This window comes from Oryzias latipes, chromosome 23 (genome assembly GCF_002234675.1).
Source record: "Oryzias latipes chromosome 23, ASM223467v1".
NCBI lineage: Eukaryota > Metazoa > Chordata > Actinopteri > Beloniformes > Adrianichthyidae > Oryzias > Oryzias latipes.
This window is the reverse complement of record NC_019881.2, coordinates 4,733,234-4,743,295: the sequence shown is the minus strand read 5'-3', so window position 1 is coordinate 4,743,295 and position 10,062 is coordinate 4,733,234. Positions and strand designations below refer to the sequence as shown.

General features: G+C 38.1%; 1 protein-coding gene across 1 annotated transcript; it reads right to left on the bottom strand.

Annotated features, from left to right (window-relative positions):
* Nucleotides 1–843: 843 nt before the first annotated feature.
* Nucleotides 844–8,861, bottom strand: LOC101167007 (aldose reductase). Its single transcript, XM_004082889.4, has 10 exons — nucleotides 8,685–8,861; nucleotides 8,177–8,344; nucleotides 5,587–5,703; nucleotides 5,438–5,515; nucleotides 5,197–5,319; nucleotides 5,004–5,110; nucleotides 3,011–3,092; nucleotides 1,892–1,975; nucleotides 1,129–1,211; nucleotides 844–1,010 (listed from the first exon to the last, which is right to left on the bottom strand). Exons 1-10 carry the CDS (start codon nucleotides 8,748–8,750, stop codon nucleotides 968–970), a joined length of 951 nt encoding a protein of 316 aa, XP_004082937.2. The 5' UTR covers nucleotides 8,751–8,861; the 3' UTR covers nucleotides 844–967.
* Between the last annotated feature and the right edge of the window lie 1,201 nt (nucleotides 8,862–10,062).

Below are 10,062 nucleotides of genomic sequence, written 5' to 3'. Positions count from 1 at the left end.
CAAAGGTGGATAAAGGTGAAGAAGATTTCATGTAATCCAGTGAAGATCACAAATCATTGATGAAAAAAGTTTCAGTGGGTCTAGATGACCCAACTCCCAATGTTAAAGTGCCTAGGATAGCACAAGGGCTAGATTCATTCACCCAGTGTTCACCGAGCCCCCATCAGTGTGTGAATGTGTGTGTGCATGGGTGAATGGGACTGTGACTGTAAAGCGCTTTGGGCCTTCGAAGAAGGTAGAAAAGCGCTTTTTAAGTATACGCCATTTACCCCAGCCATCCAAACTCACAGACAGGTATTAAGCATACACAAAGAGTGCTGGACACACCAATGCCACAAGAACATGTTAAAAACACCATTTTAATCAAAGTGGGTCTCTAAGTTTCCACCACCAAACCTGGTTTCCTGGATTTTGGGTCATGCACCACCACTTCCAGACACATTTTTTAAGTATATTTTAAGATTTTTGTCATAAGTTATGACTGTAATATTGTTTGACAGCTATTTCAACATATTTTTTAAACCACGTCAGCAATAGAATGTATTTTAAGTTTTAAATTCCAGTCTTTGATCAATAGTCAGTGACTTATGGTGTACCACCTGCTCTGTGCTTGGTCCTCTACTTTTCTTTTATTTTTTATTGTTGTTGTTTTCAACAAAATAAATTTTGGAATTCAAAGCTATCATATTTATACCCTAGCACAATTTGCAAGAACCTTTTTTTTTTTACCAACTCTACTAAAAATCTAAAACCTCCACTAGACTTCTGCTTAGGTTGTCTTTGTTTTTATCCCACAATTATGCAACACAGTCACTGTTTCAAAACAAAATACAAACAAAAGACTTTTTCTTTGCATTTAATTTATTAAATTTTTACATTTTGCTTAAAAACAGCAAATACATCATTACAAGACAATCGTGATTATTGTCTGCTGCTCAAAAAACATCCAAATGTGGATTATGATTAGTTAGTATTCTGTATGGTAGGGATAGTCTTTATGCTTTGTGGCCCTGTAGAGGACAAAGAAACATTTTTTAAATAAAGTGACTTAATCACCTTCTAAAGTTTTCAATAAAAGCACACGTTTTAATTGTATGTCTTTCATTGAATGCAGGCATCTGTACTTACCACTCTGCAGGGAATCCTCTCCAGTTTTTGTTCAAACTCAGGATTTTCTTCATGTCCTCCTCACTTAACTCAAAGTCAAACAACTGGAAGAGATAAAAGTAGCTTCTAATAAGAGAGAATATGACTTCAATACTTCAATTTTGTTTTTGACAAAACACACATTCCACAAAGAAATAAGATCAACCGCCATCTGACATTGAAATTCTTCTTACAAAACATATCTTACACATTTTAATAGAATTTTAATAACATTTTAATATAAAAATCAATCAATGCAATAAAAAGGTCAAATGTATGTGTAAAAACTGTAACGTAAAATGTAAAAAAAGGGATATTGGAGATGGGGGAGGGGCCACTGTCATTGACGTGACTTCTGTCCTTATATATCCAATTAGGAAAAGGGGGAGGAGTTTAAATTAAGTATATGTAATCAGGATAATTTGTAGCTGAAATAACATAGATTTTTTCCACACTAATAATTTTAAAAATATTAAAAAGATAAAGTATAACTTAAGCTAGATTCAAACATCTGAATATCTGAAGTAAACTCATGGAATGTAGTAATGAATGTTTTATTTAACTGCATTTAGTTCATTAAAAAAGTATATTAATGTTGAGATGAATATCAATAATAGCTGCAATAAAGAGACAGTTTACTGTCTAAAAACACTTACACTTAAAAAACATTTTCCCAATAGAAATGATGCTTTATGAATAAATTTGTATTGGAATTTGATATTTGCACATCTATTACATCTCATACCTGGATATTTTCCTTGATTCTACTAGGTGTTACGGACTTGGCGATGACCACCACGTTTCTCTGGATGTGGAACCTCATGAGAACCTGCAAGAACAAAAAATAAATAAAAATAGAATCTTCAATGACGGGATTCTATTTTTTCAATCTCATTATTGAATTTCCCACAACAGGAATCCATCATATGGAATATGCTGCATAACTAAGTTTTAAAAACACGTACAAATTAAATACACTTATTACAAAGCAACGAGGAAAGACATTTAATTGATTAAATTTACGTATTTTAAAAAATACATTTTGAAAATGTTCCTTTTTTTTCATGTTTAATTATCAGAAATCTTCACATTTTGGCCCCTTCTTGGCATGTGGGGGCGGGGCTTAGATGAAGGACCAATCATAATGATGAGGATGGGTGCGTTCACTTACAGTGAAAACTACCAGAAAATTCAAACACTTTAACACTTCCTGTGATTCAAGTGGCCACAATAGACTCATATTCATCCTTAACAAGTAACGATTGAATGAGCCGCCTCAAATGTCAAAGGTTCGAAGGTAACATTTCCTACTGGTTATTGAATGTGACATGCCCTGTAAGTTTTCGCCGTTGTTTTTTTTTTTCAGTTGGTTGACTGGATCAGGTTTGTGTGCGATTGGAAGAATACCTTTCAAGATGTCGTATTTCAATCTTCAAAACTTGTGGTGTTGTGGTGCCAATTTTTGAAAATTGGCAATTTTTGAAAATTGGCACCACTGAAAACAGAGTCCAAAGACCATAGAATGAGAGTTGCTCAAGGCGGAGGGCAGAAATATCCATAAATTTGCTGATAGATTTCGGCATTGGAGCAGCAGAACATAAAGTGAAGGTGAGAGTACTGAGTTGAACTATTGGTAGAGGAGAAGGAACCTGACATTAGAATGTAACGCTTTTGTCCAAATACAACCCCTTTAATTTAAGGAAAACTTGTTTCTGGATCGTCACATCTAAGCATCTAAGCTGAAGCTTTGAAAATCTTCATGACATCATCTGTTAGGTTGCCTGTTCACCAAAGTTCAATAAAGCCGTTGCTCCAAAACGGTCTATGTAACAGCAAAATCCATCAGCAGGTTGACTCTTCTCACTTGTGCTGCGGTCTTCTTGTACTTCTCAGCTATGGCCTTGATGGTAGGTTCCTCCATCAGGGTGGGGTCAACAGAGGAAGCCCTTCAAGTAAAACACATGATGAATAGTGCAACCAGAGTATAATGCTATGTTCACACCGGCCATGTTACTTTTAGCGTGTGCTTGAATGCACGTTACGATGCAGTGTTCACACCGGACAAACAGGGAGGGGCTCCTTTTTCTTTTATAACTTTTGCTGGTGGACTAGTACATGTCCACCACCTACAGTTGGAAGAGGCTTGATGCCATCCTACTCCAAAGGAGTGTAAATCCGTGGTGCAGCGGTAGGGCGGTCAACCCATGATCGTAAAATTGCAGATTCGATTCCCGCCTTGCACGCCGATGTGTCGAAGTGTCCTTGGGCAAGACACTGAACCCCACCTTGCCTCTGGTGGGAGGTTGGCGCCGGTGTTTGGCAGCGGAGCCGCCGCCAGTGTGTGAATGTGTGTGAATGTGTGTGAATGTGTGTGTGCATGGGTGAATGGGACTGTGACTGTAAAGTGCCTTGGGCCTTTGAAAGAAGGTAGAAAGCGCTATATAAGTATACGCCATTTACCATTTACCATTGACCATTTAAATCTTGTGATTCAGACTATTTCAATATATGAAATACTTGGGCCGGCTCCTCCTGATTGCTTGGCGTGCAAAAGTGTTTTTTTGAGGAGCCGCAGTTACTGAGGGCTGGCTATCCCTCTGCCAGTAGTATGATCCGCTTGTTGTGTGAAGGAGAAAGGCTTTTCTTCACATTGAACGGGTAGAAGCACAGTTAAATGTAAGTATTCACTTTTCTGTTTTAGCATGACTTTTTAAAGTTATAAAACCGCGCTAACGTAGATGACAGCAACTATTGACCATTGATGACATCAAGTGGTAATATTGTCTGAATTTGAAGACACTATTTTTTCCACCTACTTTTCTCTCCACTTGGAGGGATAAAAGTAGGGATACGCAGAAGCTGTACATCTGTAAGCAATTCAGCCTTGATCCACTCTCGCACAAACCACATTTTTTAATGCTCCTCAATTTTCAAAAGGTTGATACTGCCAAGAATGAAAAGGAACGCCATCCATACGTCACTATCAAATCCAAGTCCCTGATTGGTCAAAATTAAACCTGGTTTGACTTTCAATGCGCACTTTCCACATAGTGTCTGCAAAGGCTCATCGGAACTTATGTAGAGGCATGCAAGTGCCTCTACATACCGAGTTTTGAATGTGCAAGCCAGAAACGCGCACACATACGCATTTATATAGACTACTCATTGAAAGTGGTCGCCTGACCGCGCGTTTCCAACGACATTGTGAACAAAGCTTAAGAATAAAGATTAGATTATATGATTAGATTAGATTAGATTTGCTTTTATTGTCATTGCCCATTGTACTATTAAATTGAAGCATCACCATTTCAGTGCAAGAATAACAAAAGACGAAAGATAATATTAAATAAATCAGTATGTATGTACAACAAGTGTGCAAATATAAACTGTAATATAGAATGTCCAAAATTTGTGTGCAAAATTGTGTACAAAATTGTGTGTAAACATGTCAGATGTGCAAGAAGTATTAATGAGGTAGAGTGTTGACGTTGGGTAGACACGTAACCCTTGTGCTATCCTAGGCACTTCACCATTTGGAGTTGGGTCATCTTGACCCACTAGACAGTGCACTGAACCTTTTTTCTTCAATGATTTGTGATCTTCACTGGTGTCCATGGATTACATGAAATCTTTCCACCTTTATCCACCTTTGTCATGGTAGGGAGAACACGTCAATGTAAGATAGCACAAGGTTTAAGTGGACAGAAATATGGATAAGCATATATACATATACACATGTATATAAGCATGTACATATGACATATTTCATCTGTGCATTCTGGAATTGAGGATGGTTATAGCCTTGGGAAAGAAGCTGTTTTTGAGTCTGTTCATTTTGCTTCTGTAAATCTTCCTACCAGGGTCTTTCAGGGGAGCCCAGAGGAGCATAGGCGGTCACGAAGATGCCCTTTGACCTGCAGTAGTCGATCATCTTCTCTTGGTTCAGAAATGGATGGCATTCAATCTGAGAAAAGACAAAACTGCGTTGGTTTCATGTTTACCGAACACCGTTCATTGGTAAAACACGAGTCACGATGAGATGTTCTTCACCTGGTTGGTTACTGGTTTGTGCTTGAGGCCGGGTTTATTGAGGATGGCTTCAATCTGGTCTTTGTTGAAGTTTGATACACCGATGGCTTTCACCAGCCCGTCATCCACCAGCTTCTCCATGGCCTGTAGAGAACGTTTCCACTGATGTTAGTAGGCGTTCAATAGATTTTCACTGTCCCTTCATTCATGCATGCACACTAATCTGCTTGCATCATTCCACCAACTCAGCATCTTCCATTACCTCCCAAGTGTCCACGAAATTGGAATCATCAGGGATTATTTGCTTCTCATCATCCAATGGGAAAAGCTTGTCCCCAGGCTGTAACAGTGAAACGGTGACTGAGCTTGATTCGACAAATTGATCAAATATTGAGGTATGTAGGAACAAACCTTCATGCCTGCTGGGAAATGAATGAGGTACAGGTCCAGGTAGTCAAGTTTCAGGTCGCTGAGAGTCTTTTCACATGCTCCTCTCACCAGAGATGGAACATGGAAGGTACACCACAGCTAGAAAACACCAAGATCCCTTTATATAGACAAACTCTGTAAGACTGATATAACATAATCAACTTGTGTTTTGGATGAGGCTCTGTATTTTGGGATGGATTTGAAGTTTCTATAAGCAAAGCACTGGTTTTGTTAGACGATTTAACCCCCTCTGTCTGATACTTATAAGGAGCCTTCCGCCAGCTAAGAAAGCCAATAAAAATCGGGTCAAACATCAGCACAACCTGGTAAAAGTTCACAATATCAGTCAAGATAATTGCTGCATTGCTATCAAGTCAAACGAAGAATAAAGCCACAACTTAAAGATAATGAAGACTCCTCCCCCCAAGTTCCAGACAGGAAGTACCCGCTGGCTCCAAGAAGCCAAAAATCCCATAGAGGAAATAAACAGCTATTAAGGCCCGTACACACCGGGACGAATATTCACCAGGCGTTATTCGCCAGCGTTTTTCGCCACGTTTTTTGTGTTCACACCTAGGCAATTTTCGCTGACGATGAGCCGAGCGAACATGCAATTTCATTCCCTGACATTATATGGCGCTTAATGTAAACAGAAATACTCCTGTACACAAGGTGGCGCTGCGCAACTTTACGCTTCTTAAAGTCGCTTTTCACTCAGAAGAAGAGAGCAAGTATTTACGCGCTTGTCAGAATCAAACAAAGAAAACATGAATATTTCAAGCACCAGTAGCTCCAACTGGTGCTTGGTTCGGGGATATTTTAGAATGTCCGTCATTATTTCTTCGCGGCAGTGTAGATGCAACTCGGCGTCTATCTTCTTCGCTGGTATGTGTGCTCAGCAAGGCAGTTTTGTGTTTGAGCGCCCCCAAGCTGTGTTTTACTGTAACTTCAGAAGCTCCAGACACGTGTGCAAAAGCGCCATTCTCATTGGTCGAATAGATTTCGACGCGAGGCGTCAAAAAAAAAAAAAACGAACCGAGGCGGGGTTTTTTTTTGACGCTTTGACGCGTGGCGTTTTTTCGCGTCGGTGTGCACGCTCTCATTGGTGCCCTTTGTTTAGTCACGAGGCGTTAAACTTCGTCCCGGTGTGAACGGGCCTTTATTCACAGTAACCAATCTTGCTCTGCTACCTTTTTTAACATTCCTGCAAATCTTCTTTTTAAAATGTTTTTTTATTGCAAGTTATTCAAGTTATAAATGAAACAATCAGATGGCTCAGTAAAAGTAGGCGGTCTCGTGTCAAACATGTCATTGATGTGGTAGGGGTGTGGTTTACCAACAAGCTCACTCCTGATTGGTAAGAGCGGTTGCCATAGAAACGATGACTCCAACCGACAAAGTCTGGCACCAACATGGCGACTGAATTGACTTAATTTCATTGGAGCTGGAAATGAGCTGTTTTCTATGGGTGATGTCCCTCAGTCAGTTCTCATATACAGCCAATGCTGTGTGCAATAAACTGTTCATAATAAATCCATGCTGCACTTGGTCTTCTAGTACAGCAAAGACCTGCTACGGTAAGTAAACAGGTTTATGACAGCCTGTAAACACAAGAGACTCTCTGCATATTTGTAGTCTGTGCATGTTTTATCTAGTTGGATGAAGGTCTAGTCTGAAAATATCTGCTTCATTCATTGTATTTGTTGAAGGATTTTAGAGAGCTAGCTTACGGGACTTTAACAAATACAATCTTTACAAACCCCTATGTTGTATGAAAAATGTTTTCTTTTGTCTTATTAAAGAAAAGTTGTTTTTTCATTTATATCCTTTCCTCAACTTGTAACTATATATTATTAACTATTACTGTCATGTTCAACATTTCAGCAATTGGGAATGTATCCACCCGGGCCAAACCTAAAGTCTCCACCCGGGCAAGATATGCCCATGTCAACAACAAACAAACACCTAACTCATCTCATTCATCACTGGAAAAGCTCACACTTGCATCTTTGTTTGCTCTGATTCCCCTCCAGCTCCAGAAACCAAACCAAAGTCACAACCAGTATTGACTAATAATGAATTGAGAATGTCTTTCATATTTATTGCTGGTTATTGGTTGCAAGTTAAATTTAAATGCATTTTGACATGTTTGACATGTTAGGTTTATTGAAATGTTGAATTGAAATACTGATTTCTGTCTTTAAATTACGAACTACCTGCCAAAATAAACAGAAAAGCAAAGTAAATTAGATGAGTGATTGAATTGATTCCATTTCCTTTGGATAACAAGGTCTATCGAGTTGGAAACGAGCTGGAGGAGACAAAAAGACTTGACGATAATGTCATAATTGTAAAGACCTGTCCCCGCTTTCGTCACACACTAGCTTGGATAGGCTCCAGCAACCCTGTGACCCCCGAAAAGGATATAGCAGGTTAAGAAAATAGATGGATAAATCATTTTGAAATAACAAATAATGATAAAATAAATTCCTATCAATAAAATACAAACACCAGTGAAACTATTTTGTCTTTCAACCCTAATCGACATGATTAGCTTTTTTTTCGAGCTCACCTTGCTGACGATGAACAGATCTTCCCTCTTCACCACTCCTTGGTCGATCATTGCATGAATTCCTGCCCCGACCTCTTCTTCATTCTCGTAAATGAAGGCGCCGTCTATGTGTCTGTAGCCGTTACTTATAGCTACTTTCACAGACTCGCAGACTTTTCCCGGTTCTGCCTGTGGAGACGGAGAATGAAACTTCAGCAAAAACGAACAAAACTTTTTTTTTTTTAAATCCCCAAATTTTACTTTTGATGTCAGAAAATTGAATTAGGAGTTAAAAAGTTTGGCAAAAGGCTTTAATTCACCCTTTTGCTTTAGCCAAATAATATGCTGACATAGCATGACTCAGCAAAAAACATGGCTTGCCACCCCCTCCCTTAGTCAATCTGAATGCAGGCAAAACAAAAACTTTGACTAAATAATAATAAATAAGTACTAAAATATAATATGAATAAAAATGGGACAAAGATAAAGATAGGAAGACCTTTCATGGACTCTCCATATCCAAACTTACCCTCCAGGTTCCCAGACCCACAATGGGAATCTTAGCTCCGGTGCTGAGAGTAACTGCTGGGATCATCTTGGAAGCCGTTCACATGTAAAGTTAACAAGCAACTGTTTCACTGAGCAGATTTGAGACGAACGTTTCTTCATTTCAACATGTGGGAGGGTTCAAAGTGGTCTTTTACTTCCATCTGCCTTAGAAACAGAGGGAGGAGCTTCTTCAGGCCAAGCGCGATAATTTTATAATAAGGCGGGACATTGTTGTAAAAAGGAAATGATTGTTTTCATGACCAAAGCTCTGAAAGCTGCCGCACTCAGTACTCACCTTGATTAAAGGAAAATTAAATTAAAAAATTGTGGCAAAGTGAAAGGTGTGTAGAGGACAGTCTATAACACAACACTTGACATTTCACCAAACTGCAGTTTTAGACGCAGAGCATAGCCTGAATTTAAAAATACAATTTTATTTTTGCATTTAGAAAAAAACCACCAGCTTCAAACAAAGCCTGTGTGACTGAATAATCCTGTGATAATCTGATTAAAGTGGAAAATAATTTCATTTTTTCCACTGTTATGTTGTGCAAACATGTCACACACTCATAATCCAACAAATTTACTGGTTTAATTGTTGAACCAACAAATGAACTCAGATTGTTTTCCCCTCAATGTGCACAAAACTCTGATGATTAGTGAGTAATTTACAAAAAAAACAGTTATAAGGGTAGTAATAAAAAAAGAATCATTTCAGCATTTTCTGGAACAAACAGAGGAACTGAAGGTTGTATAGAGCAACTAATTGAATCAAAGAAATACTCAGAAATTCAATTTTGAGCTTTATTTTCTTGATATATGTCCTCCATCATCAGAAAAAACCCACAAGAACATGTTGAACATTAAAATCCCCATTTACATCTTCTTTAAGTAAACTTTTAATTAATTGTAACTTTACACAAATAGTATGAGTCATTTGTTTTCATGATTAATATACCTTTTTTTGTTGTTTATTGATCTTTGAGGATCATTTTTGCATTTTCCGAGCTTCCTCCTCAGTTTAATCCTCTCCCTCTGAGTCAGCTGCTGGTCCAGTAGTTCCAGCTATTTTTAAAATCAATGTATTCATTTTTTAGTATCTATGATGTTACTGTGTGTAAAAAGTTTTATATAAATGAAGATTGATGTGATACCTTGGTCATTACCAAAATAACGTAATGTTATTATTGCCTAGTATTTATGTATTTATTGACCTGACTAATTTGAATGTTGAAGTTGAACGTTTCTGTTTTTTCAACTGAAATATTGGTATAAACACATAATAGTCGCTGTAATTACCAGGTTATAACATTGAATTACTTTAGTAATTACAGTAATTATAACTTTACTATAACAAA